The sequence below is a fragment of the Plectropomus leopardus genome, chromosome 23 (genome assembly GCF_008729295.1).
Source record: "Plectropomus leopardus isolate mb chromosome 23, YSFRI_Pleo_2.0, whole genome shotgun sequence".
NCBI classification, from domain to species: Eukaryota; Metazoa; Chordata; class Actinopteri; order Perciformes; family Serranidae; genus Plectropomus; species Plectropomus leopardus.
The window spans coordinates 1215647-1237878 of NC_056485.1; the positions used below are offsets into that span (position 1 = coordinate 1215647).

Below are 22232 nucleotides of genomic sequence, written 5' to 3' on the forward strand. Positions count from 1 at the left end.
AATGTCTCAAATTAAGTCTGACCTTCAAAGATGGAGGAGTTTACCGTTATCGCTTATAGGATGTGATAATATAATACAGTGAAAATTAACATTGTGCCCAACTTCCTGTGCTTATTTTCTATAAGAGAATCTTCTCTATTTCTAGCAAAACGTTTTTTTGAGACTGTTAGGATGTCAGGATATTTCTAGCCTTTTATGGTGTGGAAAAGCACCCAGAATGAGCCAGAAGTCGATTTTTCAGAGATCTAAACTCAATGCAGGACTCTCTCTCCCAAACTTCCAAATGTATTACTCAGCATCACACATTCAGAAAATTTCATTTTGGTGTAAATTGGAAGTATGTTCATATGGCTCATCCTCTTCAATGGCTCTGACTACCTCTTCTATTCCTACCAAACCCTCTGTCTTTACAGATAACCCAGTGGTGAGTTCCACTCTTAAAATCTCGTACCAATTTAGAAGGCATTTTAGGGTTATTTCCACTTCAACTTTAGCTCCCATACTGAGAAATAATTTATTTTAACCTGTAATATCTGACCCCACTTTTCTGTATGCCATGACAAAGGCCTGAAAACTTTTAAGGTTCTTTAGAGATGGCACCTTCTATCTTTGCAGATCTGTCAAGTGAATTTCAGCTCCCGCCCTCTCATCTATTTCGTCATTTCCAAATTACTGCGACACTGCGCCAAATCCTTGTTCTCAACTTTTCCCTATTCACCCCCGAATCGATTGTGGGACGAGTTTTTCTGCTCTAACCCCCTTCAAAGGTCTCTCATCTCAAGAATTTATAATTAACTTCTATCCTGTGGCAGTTCAACTACCACAAAAGTCAAGGCTGCCTGGGAGGGTGAACTGGGGTTGACCTTATACGTATGAATCCTGGTGGGATGTTGCACTCAACAAGATTCATACAAGTTCAGCATGTGCTGGTCTTACCCTCATAGAGTTCAAGGTACTGTACCGGATTAATTTGTGTTGTGACAAATGTCATGCCTCTTCCTGCAATTTAACCCACATGTTCTACTTTGGCCATTGTTTTTTTTTTCCTTTTGGTAGAAGTACTTTGATATCATCTTAGAAGTAGTTTTGCTAACTGTGAAAATCTTTCCACACATCCCCACATTTGGGTGCCCAGAAGATTACTAGATTAATAGGTACAATTCGAACCAATTTGATATTTTTGCCTTAACTTAACGAAATTTTTTGTCCTCCACTGGAAATTCATTAAATTATGTCATTCCTAAAACTAGAAAAAAAAAACGGACTCCAATAAGTTTTACAGAAAGTGGCAGCCTTTCTTAACTTTCTTTGAATCTCTCCCATTTTTTTGCCTAGTGACCACCCTACCACCCCTTCTTTTTCACTTCTCTTATTATTCTTAGAAAAAAGCAAGCAAATATGTGTATTTCCCCAAATCTTGATTTATTACTTTGAGTTTTTAGGTTTGCAACTTTTGGCTTGTTGTCATAAAAAATATTTTCTGGCACAGTTGCAAACTCCTGATAACGCTGATAATTAAACTGGGAGAGGTCTACAGCTATCCAAACCATAGAGGAGCCGATCACCTAACACTGGGTTCTGCTTCTGGATAGAAAACAGTCACATGTACTCTATGCACACCTCTCTGCAAAAGAGGTGTGCATAGATCCAAACAAATCCAACAATGGCAAAATGATCCTGATGTGAGCAGGGACCATGTGCTCTGTCAGAAAACGTGACCATCACTGTGACAGAGCTCACTTGCATATTGCACTTAAAGGATTTTAGTCAAAGTTAATCATGTTACACATGTCAGCTGGGACACAGTGAGACAGCATCAATGTACAGCAAACAGTTTGGCAAGAGCATGTACGGTATGTGTGAGCAGGAAATCCATTCTGACAACTGACTGCTGTTTTCTCTCCGGTGTTGAACATTTCTTAAATGTAGGGATACTCAACTTGCCTTTAGCATGTTTCTAGGATTATAAAACCTTTGTAGGATTTCAAGACATCTCTTGGATTTTTGGAAGTTTTTAGGATTTTGCTCTATTTTGATGCTGTATTATAAACTCTGGCCTCTTATGTATACTACAAGTATAGAAACAATCCCAGTGTGAAACATTTTTTTTTTTTTTTGTGAATTAAAAAAATGGTAGGACGCCACCTGGCACCCAATCAGGGGCAAGATTTAAGTTAAATATCACTGCTTCAATGTCTTTAGAGTAACATGGGTCTGTTTTATGTCTATAAAGTTGCGTTTTTGTGTTTTGTGTGTTTTGGTTAAATGCCTGCCTCATTCTACCTGTCAACTTCTCCTGGATGTTTAAGCTGTGGACAGAAAAGTTTGTATTCTCCAGCTCTATCTGTCTCCGAAGACAAATCCCAGTCTTTTAATGGGTTGTTGTCTGTGTAGAATGTTATTTATTGTCGAGCTGTCGTCGTGTTGGGTCAAACTTGATCACATGTAGTGAAAGACTTGATACTTGATGTTCTGGGAACTGTCACCACTTCCATTGCCGTAACACTCCATGTGTTTTTAACAGTGCTGCTGTAGTGACTCTGTTTTTAGTGCTGACTTGCTTCACCTTACATAGCAAATATGTCATGTTCCCTACTTCCTTCACCACTTTGTTTTTTCTTTTCCTTTCTTGCAAAGTACTTTTCTGTCAAGCTTTCTTCCTAACTCACTTTCCTTCTGCACAAACCTCTCTTCCTTCTGTTGGCCCTCCCAAATCAGGAGCCTCAAACCACTGTTATCCACAACCCAGCTGATGGAAACAAGGTATACAGCTGATCTCCTGCTGTAGTTTGCTGCTAATGTGTGCCTTGCAGAGTAGAGCCTCAACGTTGCTTCTGATGATGTTTCTGTGCTCTCGGATGTTACTGACACTTGACATGCTGAGATAAAACAAGGGTCTATGGTACATCAGTGAAACAGTGCATGCTGTTATCAACTGCTTGTGATTCTTTGACTTAACATTGTCATCAATGTGTACAATTTTGTGTATTACTTACTATTCTGATTATTTATGTGCTTGTTGTCATGTAAGATCTGGACATAAAAACCAGTTTGTGTTATCTTACATGCCGGCATTTAAACCTTTGGACAGCATGTAGTGACATTTCCATTGTGAAGTGTCGGAGCTGTGACTCAGGGTTATGCATGCTGATGGAACCAAATAAAGACCATGCAATGCCATGGATATCAAACTGTTCCATATCTGAACAGAATATGTTGCAGTCCATCTACCATGTCTGTGCAGATGTATGGATCTATATTATCATGTGATATGACAGTGTGGCAATCTATGCATGCTTGTGTCCTTTGCTTTGTGCAGTGACATGATGGTGATGTAGCTCATAGTGCAGCATACAGTGTGTGTTCTTGTGTGTAGTAAGAGTGTTGTTCAGTGTCACACCTGAGGACAGTGCGCAGCTGTTTGCTTAGATCATTTGTGCCCATGTGATATTCTGTTTTTACGTGTTTGTGTCATCATATGGAAGCAATGATAGGGTCATTGTACAAGTCATGTATCATGCAACATGGGCTCTTCCTTATTTATCAAAGGTTTTAAACTGAAGAATGTGAATGTTTTATGGGTTGCTGCAGTATCCATATAAAGGATGACTCAATTTAGTTTTTGTCATTATTCCTGCAGGCAATCGTAAGAACTTAAAAAATATAATATATATATATATATATATATATATATATATATATATATATATATATATATATATATATAATATTTAGAATATTTACATCTCAAAAGGAACTCAAGATGGTTTAAGAAACATTAGCAGTCAGACAACTAAACAGAGTGTAAACAAACCCCCAGCTTAGCCAAACTCAGATGATGGCAAAAAGTACTATTATTACCAAACTGTCTGTTCCATAGTAAAAAAAAAACTGACTTCCTGCTTCAATGTCACCTATTTGACTTACTGTGTTGAAAAGAAATATATTGGCTGTGTTAATATCATTGTCAGACATAGGCTTATCAAAAATATATTAGTATTGGCATATATGTATACACAAATGATACTGTACAAGGATTGACCAACTATTAGCAGTGTTCAGCATTTTTCAATTATAAGAATGGTTCTTTCTTTACTGTTACCAATAAAATAAATTAATTGAAAAATGTTCTATGTTGGTTAGAGCTGGCCAATGAGGAGAAAATAAAAAATCAGTTTATTGTTAGAACACAAGTGCAGATTTGTAGGTCTGTGCTTGGGACAGAGTTACACACACACAGTGACAGGACTGTTAGAATCACACAGCTAGCATTACCTAATGGTTCTTAACAGGTTTAGCAACAGAGACAAGCTGTCTGCAAATTTGTGCATCCTAGGATGGCGTAGGGATGATCCGCCCTACTCTCCCTGTAAGTGGCTAGTACTCGTTGGTTGTAGAGATTAGGTTTAGGCAAGAGGGTGGGATGCTTTGGGTTAGGGTTAAGGTGAACTGTCATGGTAAGCCACTCAGTGGCAAAGTAAGGACATTCCTTCACCATCCTAGGATTCGCAAAAGTTGCAAGTCATTTCGGTGTAGGCGTGAAATCAACAGTTGGGGTTTGGATGTTTACCACTGCTGCATAGCTCCAGCCCAAACTGCAAAATGTGATGACTAGGAATGAGATCATGTTGTCCTTCACTGCCGTGTCCAACAGCAGCTGATGGTATATATTGCACAATAATAGACATGTACCCGCCAGCGAGAGAGATTTGACAATACCATCTCTACCAGGGGAGTTATTTTTGGCCAGGCTATCTTTCATATCCAGCTGCCGAGCAAGGTAACATGACTTGGGCAGACGTTAAGTTTTAAATACAGAAACCTGGAACACTTGAAGTGATTGCTCTCAGAAACTTTAAACTATTTCATCATTGTGTTTACAGAACAGTTACTGTATCATGATGTATACTGTTGCCAGGAAGGAATTCCAGCAGAATCACCATCCAACAATGAGACTGTGTCAAAAGTGTAATCCCAAATTAGCATGTTGAGGTAGACAACGATAGACAGTTCAACTCAGTCTATTGTCCTTAGCTTGTTAGTGTTTTTTCATCAGGCTGCTTAAACTCTTGTGCCTCTTTTTTATCGTTTGACAGGAGTCCAGTGAGAGTGCCAACACTACCATCGAGGACGAAGACGTGAGAGGTAAGGACATTCAGACTGACCAATACAGACAAGAAACTCATTAAAACTCTGTCCTCTAAATTTTTTAACAAGTACTGCCATCTGAAGTTTTTTTAGCTCTCAGTTTAAGGTCAGCTCTCTTCTTACTATTTGGGTTTACTGGCTTAAATAATAATAATAATAATAATAATAATAATAATAATAATAATAATAATAATAATAATAATAATAATAATAATAATAATAATAACAATAATAATAATAACAATAATAATAATAATAACTTTATTTATTTAGCAATTTAAAAAACACTTCACAGAAAGCAAAACCAGAATAAAAGACCCAAACACTAAGGAATCCCACAACACATGCAGATAAAAAAACAACAACAGGATATATTAACATATATATCCATACATATAAACATATACACACACACACACAAACACATACATACATACATACATACATATATATATACATAAATACAACAACAACAATAATAATAAAATCCATCTGGCGTTGTTAATCCAACTTTAACAATAACCATCATAAGGACCCAGGCAACATAATAACCCAAACAACATGAACTGAGACCTGGAGGACTGTAAATGATGTGACAGATAAAAGAAGTGAGAATAATAAGAGAGAAATATAAGAGTAAAAACAGATCAGGGCAGTAAAATGAGGCAGTACAAGGTAAAATTAAAAAAAATACAACCATACTGACAATAAACACGAGACAAATGAGAGAATGAAGCATAGAATGAATATGAAAAAGTGATAAGAATGGTTAAATATAAATAAATAAAATAACAAATTAAATCTATAAATAGGGAAAAATACCAGGCTGGGATATAAATCTTGAGGCTATGACAGGAACTGATAATATTAGGGAGATGAACAAAGGACAAGAAACAGGGTAGAAGGGTGAAAGGGCAGGAGGAGGAGGGGAAAAGAGGGAAAGAGATGACATCAAATAAAGGCAAGTCTATAGAACTGAGTTTTAAGAAGTGATTTAAAAGATGTGACTGATGTGCACGCCTTGTCTCCTGGGGCAGGTCGTTACAAAGTCGAGGGGCTCTGATTGAAAATGCTCGATCACCTTTAGGTTTTAGTATGGACTTTGGAATGACCACGAGGTCTTTACCCAAGGATCTGAGGCTGCGAGCTGGCTCATAGGGGGTTTATGATTCAGTTATATAACTTGGAGCCAGACCCATAAGTGCAAATCAGTGAAATCTTAAAATCAATTCTAAAACTAATTAAAGCTGCAAGCAGAACGGGCCCTCACATCCACACGCAACTTGGGGTAACTGGCGTGACTCCAACTGCCCCGATCTTTAATTGTAGTGAAAGTCAGAAAATACATGCAAAAAGTTTGACCATTGAGTGAGATATTTCACACGGTGTAGTACTTCCTAAAACCACTAGGTGGTGCTGGAGACAACACAAAATCTAAGTCATCCTGGTCTACATCATGTGTAGACCAAACTATGTAAATTGGATGTAAATCAAATGATGATATTGTTACACGGCATACTGCCTATTGCCAGTAGGTGGTGCATTGAGTATCACATGTTGTGTTCATGGCTGCAACCTGACCACACCTGTAAAATTTAGGGCCAATCGGTTATTGCAAACTGAAGTTACAGAAGCTTTGTGTTTGGTGGCGAATACTTCATTGCCATAGCAACGGCGTTCATTGAAAACATATGATCTTCACAAGGAGGCATCATGAAGGTCTTACAGAATCTTTTGTTACCAAGTTTGAGTTGAATGTGGTCAACCTGTAAGGGGATGCAACTAAACTGTTTCTAGTAGAAAAAAAAACATGACCCCCTGTGTCCAATAGGTGGCGCTATGATGATGACTCATCTTAACTCATGATAACTGATGATAACTCAATTGAGCCATGCAGCTTTGTTCGGGCTGAGACACTTAGCAAGCATTACAAGTATTGGGCAGATGAGATAATGTTTGGCTGAGTTACAATAACTTCCTGTTTCATGGCAAACCACCAACCAAGTTGGAAACCAAGCCACGCCCACATGGTGTGGAAAAGAATCAAAAACTGAATAACTTTTGATGTCCCATGATTTTTCATTTCGGTGAAAGTCGGAACAAGCAAGCAGAGAGTTTCAATCCTTCAGTTAGATATTACATTGGGGGTAATATTTCCTGTGGCCACTAGGTGGTGCTGGAGACCACACAAAATGTATGTCATCTTGGTCTACATCATGTGTAGACCAAACCATGTAAATGTAATGTAAACAAAAGTATAGTTGTATTAAGTGGCTTTCTTGCTTTTGCCAGTTGGTGACGCTGTGATTATCATACTTAATTGACTTGTTGATGTGATAAGGGCTGCAGCCTGACCACAACTGTGAACTCTGGGGCCAATTGGTCGATGCAAAGTGAAGTTACAACAACTTCCTCTTTGGCGGCAACCACTGGGTCTACATGGCAACAGCGTTCATGGTAAACCTATACTTCAGAGGGAGGCTTCATTAAGGTCTTAAAGGTTTTGTCACCAGTTTGGAAGTCAATCGGATATAATATGTAGGAGCAGTCCATCAAAGAAGACAGCATGTAATTTCCATGACTTTTCATGTTGCCAGTAGGGGGCGCTACAAATAATGGTAACAGTTGTCATGTAGATGTGTTCAGGGCAAGACTATCATCAAACATGTGAAGTTTGGTGCAGATTGGACCATGTCCCTGAGTTATAAATTATGGATTGGAAAATTGTGACCCCTGAAAATGGCAAAAAATACACCAAAATTGCACAATCAATTCAAAATGGCTGACTTCCTGTTGGGTTTAGGGTATGGGTCCAAGAGGCTTTTTTGTAGGTCTTGGGCTGTTACAAGTTTCAAGTTTGTTCTCAAGTTTTGTAGCTCTAGGTGAAATGTACCACATTTCACAGTGCTGTGGCTGCACTGATACTGTACCCCCCGCTCGCCCTGATCGTGGTCTGGTCCTGGTTGCGCTGATGCTATGATCTTGCCTTTTGGACACCTCCCTATCAATATACGCATGAAACTCTTATCATCACCTTCAATATCGTCATAGAGTGCATTTGATAATTTCACACCTATCGTTATTGTAATATGACATGCATCTGTTTCTATTATTGCTGTGCCTCTCTCCCCCTCTCCTCCCCTCTCTCTTTCTCTTTCCTTTTTGCCATGATTATATTTCATTTGTTATTTACGACATCTATTGCACGTCTGTCTGTCCTGGAAAAGGGATCCCTCATCATCCTCTACCGCTCTTCCTGAGGTTTCTTCCTTTTTTTTTTCCCTGTTACAGGGGTTCTTTTTTCGGGAGTTTTTCCTTGGGTGATGTGATGTTCTAAGGGCAGAGGGATGTCGTTTTGTGATAATGGGCTCTATAAATAAAACTGACTTGACTTAACTTTTCTGTTTGCATTCCTACCACCAGTTGGAGCGCTGAAAGATTGTACTGTAAGCCAGTGGTTGATGTAGACACATCGCTTACACTTTGATGATTCAAAATCTCGTATTTCCACTGTTGCATATATGCTCAGTAAGCCTGGATTTCACTGCCCATCAATTTTTCCAAGTTTGTTTTCCATTATTTTCTTTAAGAGCTGTTGTTTGTGTTTTGAGGGATCTGTTGTTTGCACTGTTAATGGACTTTAAAAAATTGTACTTAATAGTCTCAAAAACAGCCTGGTCAAGTCAAATCAATTTTATTCATAAACCCCATTATCACAAATCACAGTTTGCCTCAGGGGGCTTTACAGGCTACAACATCCCTCTATCCTTAAGACCCTCACATTGGCTAAGGAAAAACTCCCCCAAAAAACCCTTTAACAGAGGAAAAAATGGTAGAGCAACTGAGGAGGGATCCCTCTTCCAGGATGGACAGATGTGCAATGGTTGTTGTAAAAAACAATTAAACTAGAGTAGATAACAAAATGATATATAGGAAAGAGAGAGAGAAGATAAGTAGAGGGAGGGAAAGAGAGGGAGAGAAGGGGAAAGATGCTCAATAATGGTAACAATAACATAACATACTGTATAACAATAGTGATAGACATAAAACTAATAAATTTAATTGATGATAGCCAAATAATAATAGCAGTTGAAGATGGCATCGAGCAGGATCACGGCATTAGTGCAACAAAGGCCCACGACACAGGCCTAGCAGGCCACCAACATTAGTGGACATTGATATTTACTTAAATTCAGGTTTTGACGTCTGGCAGATGGGGACATTGAAGCTGCTGCTGATGCTGAATGTGAGTTCAGTTCAGAATGTGAGAAGTTATGAAAGTATATCTAGCTGTACACACACAGTGTTAGGGCTAACTGTTAGCATTGCTGGGCTTTTTATCAAAGAGTTTAATGACAGATGTCAGTGTTGGATATTAGCTGCTGCAGATGTGTAGCTCCTGCTTTACCAGCAAATGTTGAACGGTTCACTGTGAGGATAGCAACTCTGGACATCGCTGTAACAGAAAGTTAACAGACTGACCACCGCCACTTTCAGTTTTTGTTCAGTTTACCAAAACGCATGTAAATACCAAGTCTAAACAGGCTTGCAGAGAGATGAAAAGCAAAGAGAGCAGGGGAAGGAGCTTTATGCTGGAGTTTGGTGACATGGATATTTGAGATATTTGTTTTAGTAGCCCAATGAGTGGACTGATTTGTAATTCTGAGTCTTTCTGTCATGTTTTATGGCTGGTCACCACAGTAGTGACCTTTTAGACAAAAGAGATTTAAATCATTCCACATTCAGTTAACCCCTTGAGACCTGGAGTGACATCACTTTGTATGTTTTGCTTTCAGACACCTTTTACAAGTATTTAAACCTTTGATCTGTGAGAAAATTGGTATGACTTATGTTAAAAACATGGGGAAAAGGCAATGAGCAACTTGGCAAGAAATGTTTCACATATTGCAAGAAATTAGGAGTTATAGAAAATTATTTTTTTAAAAGCTAGAGAAAAAAGGAAAACTGAATTTCTTATGATCATAGTTACATATTTAAAATATTGTTACAGAATTACTATAATTGCTTTTTCCAAGTCATTGTGTTCTTTGTTTTACTTGGTTTTGGTTTTTTTTATTGTAAAAATTATTTTCAGGTAATTTTCTTGTAATTTTGACTAATTTCTTGCATTTTTGGGACAGTTATTTTTTCATTGCTCATGGCCTTCTTTGCATTTTTTTGACAGAAATGAAGCCAATCTGCTCAGGTTTCAAAGGGTTAAAGGGTTTATCCTTTTTCCATCAAAGCTTTTTCTGAGGCCCCTGACATTCGCATCTTTCCCTGCAGTGTGTGTGTGTGTGTGTGTGTGTGTGTGTGTGTGTGTGTGTGTGTGTGTGTGTGTGAGTGAGTGAGTGAGTGAGTGAGTGAGTGAGTGAGTGAGTGAGTGAGTGCGTGCGTGCGTGCGTGCGTGCGTGCGTGCGTGCGTGCGTGCGTGCGTCTGCCAGCATATGTGCTACCATGTTTCCAGTACACACACAGGCCCGTTGACAGACATGGCGCTGCCCTTTATAATGGCCTCCATTGTTATTCATGGGTGATGGGATGGTAATCTTGTTCAGCGAAGCTCGACATTCGCTTCACTCAATGATCCTGAATGATTATGATAGTGTTCAGAGCATGTCTTCAGTTTTTTTTCCAAGGAAGACATTATTCCCTCATTATGTCTTTGTGGTCTTTCTGATGTTATTCTTTTATATGCAGCTATTTCTCTGTCTGCCTTTTGTGCCCCCAGTCAGAGCCTCAGCCGACAAAGAGGTTAGGAAACTTTATGAAATGAGAAGAGGATTTTAATCTTGACATCTTTTATGATTCTGGCAGTGAGCCCTTTGAGGAGAAATTATCTGTGGCAGAAAGAAAGAAAATAAAGGTGCAGGAACTGCAATGAGGGCAAATAGTAGAACTTATTTCTTGAATGTGACTGGTTTGCACTGATGTGAATGATGGATGGGTGATGAGTTCCTATTAGAGTGTGTTGTTTCTTCCACACTAAATGCTTGAAGTGGCCAGTATTTTTTTTGTGCAGTGACTTGGTTTGAAGGTGGAGGTCATAATGTACATATAAGGTCTTTTCATTCAAAAGGTACGATAAAGCTTTTGTCATTGTTTTCTGGGCTACTTGGGGCAAATTAATTCCAGAACACAAGCTGAGACAGCATCCGTCTTAATGGCACTTCTAGCCCTTAAGCTTTTATGGCGCAGACACACCAAAGAAACATCAGAGAACTACCTGCAAAGAAAGCCACCTACTGTGTCGCCTCATGTTGCTGTGTCTACTCCAAAAAGTTGCACATGATTACATCAAATCAACCCAACTAGCACAAACATTGTGTGTCTGCATGAGGAAATAACTCTCCATACCTGCAGATGGCAGTTGTCTATAGGGAAAGGGAAACAGGGAGACCATCACAATGCTAGTTAGCCAGTTAGCACATTAATAACACAATGTAATGATAAAAGAACAAAGCATGTTTAGCAACACAAACCATCAGGAAACATTTCTGCTAAAGCGCTCAATGGCCAAAGAAATCTTCTATATCCACCTCACTCTCTCTTAATATTAGCTGCTTGTTTGCTTTCCTCACTTCCATTACTCTTCAGTTGCGCTGAGCTGAACTGCCAATCAGAGATGGATGAGGATCATCCAGGGCCAGCTGACTGATGACCGAGCGTTGCCTTGGTGTGTCAGGGCCTTGAGTTGTTTGACTCTCCATCAGAAAAGCAAACTTTAATGCTGTCGGCAGTTTGGAAACCAACACCTGCTGCTGCTTGAAAGGAGGTTGATGAGTTTGTGCGATGGTAAACCAGTTTAAAAGAGGCCAAAAAGAAATGAAAGATAACTGATTTACTGAAGAGCCAAACAGAGCTAAAAAGACGTTTAAATGTCTGACATTGGGTGGACACAAACATGAGTCAAAATCTGTTTGTCTTTCCCCAGGGTTCAATAAAAATCAATTAATAATATTTTAATGGCAGGGGTGAGTAAAGGGTAACATTGCCACTCAGAGCACCTGTAAAGTTTTGAATCTTGAAATACAAACCAGTTAGTATACACATAGAGACACAGAGATGAAAGTGATGCTGACCTTTAGTTTGACTCACCAGAACTGTTTGTTGAATAGTTATCTTTGATGCTCCTGCATCTTCACCTTTGACCTGAGGGAAGAAATTACATCTTCACATCCCTGAATATTTTCACCTGCTCTGTCCAAACTTATTTGTTTACAGCTGCTGGAAGACTTCAGGGCTTTGAACAAACTGTCATTTCCTGCATGCTTTTCATACACTCTCCATTTCATCTTTTCCTTTTCTCCATTTCATCTTTTCCTATCATTCCTGCTTTGGTCACTTTACCAATCTACATTTCCTTCCATCCATTCATCATGCTCTTCCTCTGTGCCCTGTTTCATCTCAGCACACTCTCCCTCCTCAAGACCCCTAATCTATCACCTCAAACACTTAGACCACACCACCTCTTACAGCCCTCCCCCCCCCTCCCCCTGCCCCTCCTCTTCCTCTTCTTCCTCCTCCTGCTGGTACTCTCCTAGTGCTTGGCCCAGTAAGGAGGAGTGCTGCCAGTACATCCTGTGGGCACTGGTGGCTGCCTACCTGCTCCTCTTCATCACATCTTCCTTTCTGTTCATTTTCTCTGACCATCCCACCACATGCCACTGTGGCCCCCGTCACACCCCCATGCAGGGGCTCGACCCCCTGCCCAGCCTGGACCCCACCGACTCCCAGTGTAAGTCCATTTCCCAGTGCTTGGGGAAAAACCGCAAGCTTCCCCTCCTTTCCTTGGCTGCTATTCAGTTTAGAAAGAGGTAAAATAGTACATTTCCCTAAAAAATTAGAAAAAGTAATAGAAAATATGTGAGGATTTGCAGTCATTAAAATGAAGAACACTTGTAAACTTTATTTTACTGGAAATTTCTGGATTTTTCTTGATCTTTCTGCTTTAGATAGATGGTAGAAATCTTACAAATGCTTTAAATATTTGAATTGTTGATACTGTAATTGTTCACTTATCTGCTTAATTTCTGTAATTTGACGTTTATGTGTGTTTGTGTGTGTGTGTGTGCGTGCGTGCGTGCGTGCGTGCGTGCGTGTGTACATGTAGTAGGTCCACTGTTCCAAAAATCACCAGCTTCACTTTTGTCCGATAAACCCTAACTCTCCAAGTTAGATGGAAAAATCATGTTATTCCCCACAGTCCCCACCTGTGGCTTCTCCCTCCAACACTAGGTGTCTCTGTGTCTTTTGGCTTAGCTGCATGTTCTACCAGTGCTTGCTGTGTACTACATACTAAGTTTAATTGAGAGAGGTATACAATGATGCTGTGAGTACGCTCAAGTCCACTTACAGCATTATCTTTCTGTCAGCTTACATTTGCCTTCCCTTAATCAAAGGAGACCTAATGGCTTTAGCCAGCATTCATTTCATAATGACACTAATGTGTATGTTATGTAGAAGGTTAAGTGCTGATAAGTTAAGTGCTGATGATTCATGCAGTGAAAAGTTCCTCATATCGGAGGAGCTATTAATGAGTTGCTCTTTGTAAGTCAAACCAGAAGGACCAGCCACTGTAGGTCAGCCTGAGATTATGTGATTTAGATATACAGCCAGTCACCCAAAAGAGTCTTTGCTCTTTCTCGGGATGGAGCAAGTTAAAGGAAGCTTTAAGGAGCGTTAGTTTCAGAGTTAGAGGATGGTTCGAGGGCTCAGGAGATATATGACAGCCTGATACCCACTGCAGGACCTAGTCAGTACATTTACATGATGTAAGATAAAGCCAAAATATTGTGTTAGTCAGACTAAAACTAGACTTTAAAAATACACGTTAACATGTTAGTTGGACTGAAATCATACTAAGTAAAATTTCCTGAAGCCAAACTAACCCACCGAGAAAATGTGGTTGGATGGTTTTGGTTTACTCTTTTATGTATACGCCTCATCTGTACCTGAAATGGCCAAGGCGTTCTGCACATGCTCCATAGTCCCTGCACTAGGCTTTGACCCAGAGGTCAAACAGCATAAATTCGTAGAAGAAAGGGTGAGAAAAATAAAAGAAGAAGAGGAGGAGAAAACAAAACAAGACAAATAAGTCAACAAGAAGTAGTGGAGTACATACAGAATGTACAGCACAGAAAAGCAGTCCATGTATATATATGTGTGTGTGTGTATATACTGTTTATTTCCATCTACTGTGGTGGAGTTGGACATACCAACATACCAACTGTAACCTATTTTCCTGTGTATGGATAACCAGGTTATAGACCGTGTCGGTGTCAGTGATCAGACAGATAACATCATGTTTACATATTTTGTTTGCTTAAGGCAGAGAGCAAGAGTATGGGCATTTTTTAATTCTGTTATTACCTTTTTGCTTGAATTTTTGCAAATTTGTGGGGTCTTCTTTCATTGCTCATTGCCCTCTTCCCATGTTTCAGGAAAAAATTAAGTCTTCAAAGGGTTAAATTATAGTGCGTTCAGAGCAGTTTTGGCTCACTTATATGTTTTGTGACAATGAGAATTACATCATAGTTCTCATCCATTGTTGTGGAGTTTTTACAGTGCCAGAGAAACATGAAAGACCCAGGACAGCAAAGACATGGTCACCTTAGTTCAGCTCCTAACCTAATGTGGTTCAGCCCATAACATTCATTTTTAAAGATGTCCTATGCTCTGAAAAGTTGTTGCGGCTCTGAAATAAAAACTACTTGTATTGCATTAAAAAAAAACTGTGGATTTAATGAATCAGAGAGGAACCACACCTCATCCACAGTCTGAGTTCAGAGCTGCTGTCTCATAGTACCACTCACAGGTCAGAAGATGTCATTACACCTTAACCTCTGAACAGGATTTAGGATGAGGAATCACAACCTTTTTGGTTTGTGACCCCTTAAGATCAGCCATCATCTGGCCCCTCGGAACAGGTAGTCAATTCAAGTCAAGTCAATTTTATTTCTAAAGCCTATTATCACAAATCACAGTTTTCCTCAGAGTGCTTTACATCCCTTTGTCTTAGACCCTCAAAATGACTCAGGAAAAACTCACCCAAAAAAACCCTGTAACAGGAGGAAAAATGGTAGAAACCTCAGGAAAAGCAACTGAGGAGGGATCCCTCTTCAAGGACGGATAGATGTGTAATAGATGTCGTAAAAAACAATTAAATTACAGTAGATGAAAAAATGATATATAGGAAAGGGACATATAGAGAGAGAAAGAGAGGGGAAAAGAGAGGGAGAGAGGAGAAATGCACTGCAATAATAATGGTAACAATAACATAGCATGCAACAGTAGCAATAGACATAAAATTAATAAATGCAATTTATGATAGCATTAAATGTTACATGCAAATATTGTAAGTGGTGATAACAGTCACGTGTATATTAATAGTGAAGGCATTACTAATAATAATGGCAGAAGATGGTGTCGAGCAGGATTACAGCATCAGTGCAGCCAAGGCCCACGACACAGGCATAACATAACATAACATAACATAAAATTATTTAATTATTTTACAGAAGAGAACAAAAGCACTGGCTCTAACACAGGCCCTGTATAAACATCTGCAAAATCCTCACAATCCTACAGAATATTTTAGTTTAGAACTAAACGAGCTTAGTTCATGATTTTAGTGTCTGTCTGTGTGCTATTACTGAGCAGCTTATTGAGGCGTGGATTGTTGAGGAGCTTGGTGTGTGTGTGTGTATGTGTACGTGGGTGCGTGTGTCAGTTACAGTCAGTGGTTCAGTTACATGTGTGTGTATGTTTTTATCCATTAGAGTGTTCGGTGCCAACCTTCTAATTTCTTTCCGTGCTCTAATAAGAGATCCCAGAGGATAAGACTATTTATGATATAGCTGACAGAAGCTCAAAGGATATTATTTCCACTCCACAGATACAGTGTGACACTATTCTATAGGCAGAGGCTCTGCTCTCCATACTGCTCCTCATATTTCACAACACTGATAAACATCAGTAGAAACCAGTTTTGCCCTGCTTTCTAAAACCATTGAATGAGCCTGGAACAAATTATCAGGAAATGTTGTATTTCTTTTCTTGCACTTAGTGGCCTTGTCTTCCTTGGATTTGTTCACATTATGTCAACTAATGGGGAGTTGTGCAGTACAATACACCAAGAGCAGAAATAAACAAAATCTCACAAAGTGGTGAAAAAAACAAATGTATTAGTACTTCAATTGTGCTTAAAAGTCAGTTAAATTACTATAATAATTACTGCAGTTTATTATGTACACCAGGCAAACTTATAAACAGTACAAGCAGTTAAGTACCTTTGGAGGTGACAAAACAATTAACCCTTTAAAACCTGAATAAATTAGTTTGATTTCTTTCAAAAACACGTGAAGAAGAAGGCAAAGAGCAATGGAATTTGTAAGAAAAAGTAAAACAAAACTACCTAAAAGTTTGTTTAAAAAAAGAAAGGAAAAAGTGTTATAAACAAGTGCTTTAAGAATTATAAAACTTTTTAAAACAAATTTATATATTAAAATTATGAATATAGTTTTTCCCTACCTTTTTTTTCAATTTGCCTTAGACATTTTCCCTATCTTTTTAAACACAATATTCTAAATCTACTAATTTCTTGCAGCTTGTGGAACATTTCCCCATGTTTTTGAAAGAAACTGCACCGATTATCTCAGGGCTTGAAGATTTAAATACTTGTGAAACACATTTGAAACCAGCACAAGAAAAGTAATATTGCTCCTGGTTTCAAAGGGTTAATTGTAGGTTTTGGTGGTTTAACCCTGCTCCCTCCCACCTACATGACATCTACAAATTAAGATGGAGAAAACAAAAGGGGCTCTTGATGTGTGTGAATGTGGGACTAATGTAAATCAGTTTAGACAGAGCGTTTCAAAAAAGCTTGTAAAAGGTCTATTTTGGGCCCCTTCAGCAAACTGATAGTGTCCATGTTAACCTGATCAGGACAAAGTTCCTATTTGCAAACTGAAGTCCACATCAGTATTTCAGCTGTGTCAGGCTTTTTTATCACAGCAGCCAATCAGAAGAAGGTATTCTGCTTGGTCCGGGTCTTCCTGCAGCTGTATAAGCCCATTTGAGGCTGCAGCTGTCAGTTTTAGTCTTAACCTAAAAGCAAAGCCTACGAGGGAGCATGTTTCACCTTCCTGCAGTTAGCTTTTTGCTTTTCTTGTTACTGGAGGGAGTCAATGCACAGCCCAAACAGCAGACTGTGAGTATTCAGTTAGCTGGGAACAACAGTGGACTTGAAGCTGTTGAAGGTAAAAATGGATTCTCATGTCAGTAGCAGGTGTTCTTAAATCAAGCCACAACAACAGCACTTATTCTTTCCATTCATTGTCTCCTAGCTTACCTACTTAGCATGAAAGGTAATGTTCATGTTCTATGTTGAGCCACGCTAAGTCTTTCCTTCATTCTATGTGAAACTTTGTGTGTTTTGACAAAAATGTGAACCTCAGCCCATGAATGTTGTGATTTTGGGTTGATGTTCCCCTCATGTTCCATATTGGTCCATTTGAATAGCTTCTGTTCATATTTTTTAGGGGTGGTGTACTGCATCTCATCTAACATTCCTGTGTGTCTCTTTGTCTTTGTCTCTCAGCTCGAAAGCAGGAGATCATCAAAGTCACTGAGCAGCTGATTGAGGCCATCAACAATGGCGACTTTGAAGCCTACACGTTAGTTCAACTACCTAAATTTACTTGCACCTCAAATATTTGCCATACTTTCAAGTGTTTTATTGTAGGCAACTGGATGTACTTGAGTTTCTAGAAGAAATTTTACCTCTCATCTGCCCTACTTCTTGAGTTCTAACCAGATTGGTTGGGAGTCGCAGGCTTTAAAACCTGTGTGGATTCTAACACTGGATTTTCACTACAAGTCTTGATGCCCAATTCTGATGCATTGTGTATATCAAATTTTTTGACCACCTGCTTACATCTACTTTCGAAAGTGACTCAAATCCGATATCTGCATTTATACCTGCCCAAACTTTACTTACGTTTAAAACAAGGCATAAACAAAAGCTGAAATGTCCTTATGAACATGTTTGTTTCAGTATGAACCCCTTTATATTCGCTTTAACAGTGTCTTTGACCACTGGCTTGAGCACTTGTCCTCCTTTGTTGTATTCTCCACTTTCTGGGCACATGTAATTATGTCATAAAGGGATACTTCAACAAAAACTTAAAATTCAGTCATCTACTGACCCTGATGCAGATGGAAATTTAGGTGAAGTTTTATAGTTCACAAAACAATGCCAGTGGTTCATGAGGAAGAGGCGTCGGACTCATCTCCCAAACAATTGAAGGAAATGGTGACCAGGATTCAAACTTTTAAAAAATTTGAAAAGTGTTCTTAAGCCCGAATGTGCCAAGTTGTTTAAAAAAAATCTTGGTTTCATGTTTTTAGTGTCAACAACTCACCAGGCCGCCACGTGGATCATTAGGGTTAGATAGGTCCATAGATGGATCTGGGGTTAGAACTCACACCGTGACCAATTTAACCCTAATAACCCACATGATGGCCATGTGGGTCAATGACTCACATGTGACCTGTGATTCTCTAAGGGTCCACACCCACACAGACTGTAAGATCTGAGGAAGCAGCTTGGATGAGAGGAGGAACATTTTCAAGAAACTCTACGATTTAGAACCTAGAATTACCATGACCCGCATGACTGAGAATCTTCACCAACTTATCTGCCATGCTTGTACCTGTGAAACCAAATCTTCCCTTGACTCTAACATGGCTCCTTGGTGTGCTTTTTCAGGAAGATTTGTGATCCAGGTCTCACATCCTTTGAACCTGAAGCTTTGGGCAACTTGGTGGAGGGCACCGATTTCCACCGCTTCTACTTTGAAAATGGTAAACAATTAGTTTTTCAGAGGGTAAAGTACACTCTCAGATTTTTTGAGTGTTGAGTAGCACCTTCAGAACCCCCAAATGTACCCCTGATGCATTGCTGCAATTCTAGGTTGATTCTGAGTTAACTGACTTTGTTTTTAGTTGCACCTCTAAAGCAATGCTCTCAAGAGTTGTCTCATGAAGTCTTGTAGGGTTTTAAGTTGTAGGACTCTCCTAAGTCTCCTGCTCCATCCTCCACGCTGTTCTTATTTGCAGCTCTGTCCAAGGGGAAGCAGCCCATCCACACCATCCTGCTAAACCCCCACGTCCACCTGATTGGGGACGAGGCCGCCTGCATCGCCTACATTCGTCTCACTCAGTACATTGACAGCAATGGCATGCCTCGCACCATGCAGTCAGAGGAGACTCGCATCTGGCACCGCCGTGACAGCAAGTGGCAGAACATCCACTTCCACCGCTCCGGCTCGCCCACCGTGCCCACTAAGTAAGGCCACCTCCTACCCTGCCAGTCTCTGTCCTTCACAAGACTTACTGAAAAGTGTAAAACATGGTAACACTTTCTATAAAGCCCATGTCTATAATGCATTATAAAACATTATACTTGTAATGCATTGTAATGCCTCTATAATGCTGTATAATCATAGTTATAAGCACTCGTGGTTATCTATAATGAATATAATGAACATATTTATAATGTGTTATAGTGTGCATACAGTTATAAGCATTTATGAATATGCACGTAATTATCAATGACACTCATGTATATTGTACTTTCTTACGTCATGAATCAGACGGGCAAGAATGACATATTTGTGGTTTCTTCCTAACCAGTGGTCTCATTCAATGAGTTTGTCCCTGTAAGGAATGTTACAAAGCATTCTGAATATTTATAAATGCTTAGAACTATATGCACACGATAACACATTTTAAGTATGTTCACAATTAATTCTAAACATCTGCATCATGATGAGTTTTGATAATTTTAATAAAACATTATAGATTACAATGAGTGCTTAAAACTATGATTATACAGCACTACAGAGGCATTATAAAGCATTATAAGTATGTTCATAATGTGTTATAATGCATTATAGACATGGGCTTGAAAGTGTTACCTAAAACATATGTTACACTAAAAAAAAACATACAAGCTGAAGTCAGATGTTATAATTCAGATGTTGTTGTTATTTCGTGGAAAGGCTTTTTAACCAGTAATGAATCCACATGTGATTTGTGTTTCAGTTGAGAGGACCATCTTTGACTACAAACACCCTCCTGCCTACAACAGACCCCACCTACTAAGTGTCCATCAGATCCCTCAGCCAGCCCCTGCCCACAATAGCCAGAGCTCCACCCTCTAAGTGTGTTGTTTACATATTGTCGCTGCTGGACTAAAGATTTAAAAAAACAAAAAAAAACAAGGGGGAAACTTCAAGTCTTGACAATATCGTTTTGTAGTGAGAGTGCGTTCTGTTCATTATGGGAGTTTTTTAGATCAGTGCGTTTTAAGTAAAAGTGATTTTCAGAGGAGCTGAATGTTCCAGGTGATTCATTTTTAATGGGTGATGAAATATGTGAAACTTCCAGTCATCATGTAGTGACAGTTTTTCATTTGAATATTGCACATATTGAGGACTCATGAGCTGATGTTTTTTTGCCTTTTGGCACAATGACCAATATATCACATATCTGCTTTTTACTCATGTATCTTTCAGAACTGCCATCCATTAATGGTCAGGCACAGGCTTGCTTTTGTTCTGCTCATGTAAAAGTTTTGGTAATTGATGTAACTCGCTCTATCTTTGCTTAATCTTTAGCAGTATTCATATGAACTGAGTTGGCTAATTTTACAAATCTGTTTTCTGGTTGGAACCATGTTTACTAGGAATTTTATCTATGTGTTTAAAAGGGAAAATGAACTGAACTGTGTTCTATTTTGTCTGTTCGGACCTCCACCATCACAGGGCAGCGCATGAAACCGGTCTCCTATCATAGAATGTAAACTATAGAGATACATATAATTTTTAAAGGCCATTCTCTGACTCTTTCAAGTCAAATCATATTTTCATACAGTAAGGAACTAATTATGTGAATTTTATCAGCTATTTTGTTGTGCTTACTTTTTATATTGTGATGTTGATGCCTGTCCCTTCACTTATCATTATTAGTACTTTCCTGTAAGCCCTTTACATTTTGATGGAGTCCCTCTTTTATTCAGTCCAATTGGTGTATGCCTGTTTTACGACACCATGTTTTACACTGGACCAAGTAGAATTATGATGTTGACGCTGACAGGAAAGCCGAATTCAGCTGAAACCTTTGCTTCTGCATCCAAGTTACCATTTCATCTTTGCCATGAGAGAATTTGGATTTTAGACAGATTAACAAAGCTCTAATTCTAGTTTTTAGCTACTGTACAATGTTATTTAAGTGTCACTGTTAAATGAAAGGGAAAGGGGATTGTTGCCATCACCTGCAGCAGGATCATATCTTAAGGTTCAATTTTTAAAACACTTTAGATTAGGTTGCTGTGAAATGTCAGCAGGGGAAAATGAACGGGAAATTAATTTTCAAAATGAAACCACAGGTGAAGGTGGAGAGATAAAGTTACTAGGTCTTCACTGATGATTTCGATTTTCTTGACGATATTGAGTTTTTTTGCCTAGAAAACTGTTTACATTCTTTAGTTTAATCACATTGGTCCCACAAACACCACACATTGTTTTTATCTTTCTAAGATGCATTGAAATTCCTGATGGGATTCTGGTATAACATGTTACCACAACGAGACAAGCCTGATGTATGTTTTAGTAATATCAAATAAAAATGTGTGATTTATGCCAAATGACAACTGGTTCAGATTCTCATTTTGTTTTGTGTGTCTACACATCAGAGGTGTGGATTTGAGTCACGTGACTTGGACACAAGTCACACTCAAGTCACAAATTTTTGTGACTTGTAATTTTTGACTTTTAAATACCTTCCCCCCAAGCCCAGAGATTTAAAAAAAAGTGTTTTTTAAAAGTATGCCATCATACTACAGTTTTTGAACAAGTATAGTATGCCGTCTAAAAATTGATAAAATTGTCATTGTATAGTAAGTCATCCAGAAACTGATTGAAAATATCATGGTATAGTATGTCATCCAAATACTGATTAAAAAAAGTCATAGCATAGAATGTCATCCAAAAATGTATGACATCATAGGATAGTATGTC

The 22232-nt window shown here is 38.8% G+C and overlaps 1 protein-coding gene across 10 annotated transcripts in view; it reads left to right on the forward strand.

Moving 5' to 3' along the window:
* Positions 1-21862, forward strand: part of camk2d1 (calcium/calmodulin-dependent protein kinase (CaM kinase) II delta 1) — a 151508-nt gene extending 129646 nt beyond the window's left edge. For 4 of the 10 annotated variants that reach the window (XM_042511942.1, XM_042511944.1, XM_042511943.1 and 1 more), the window contains exons 15-20: positions 2719-2763; positions 5097-5145; positions 17750-17825; positions 18920-19014; positions 19270-19498; positions 20257-21862. In XM_042511942.1, coding sequence (XP_042367876.1) covers positions 2719-2763; positions 5097-5145; positions 17750-17825; positions 18920-19014; positions 19270-19498; positions 20257-20260 — 498 coding nt within the window. In that variant the 3' untranslated portion in view covers positions 20261-21862. Of the gene's footprint in view, positions 1-2718; positions 2764-5096; positions 5146-17749; positions 17826-18919; positions 19015-19269; positions 19503-20256 lie in introns of those variants that run through there. The other 6 variants (XM_042511946.1, XM_042511948.1, XM_042511950.1 and 3 more) reach the window with 2 other exon arrangements.
* The last annotated feature ends 370 nt before the right edge of the window (positions 21863-22232 follow it).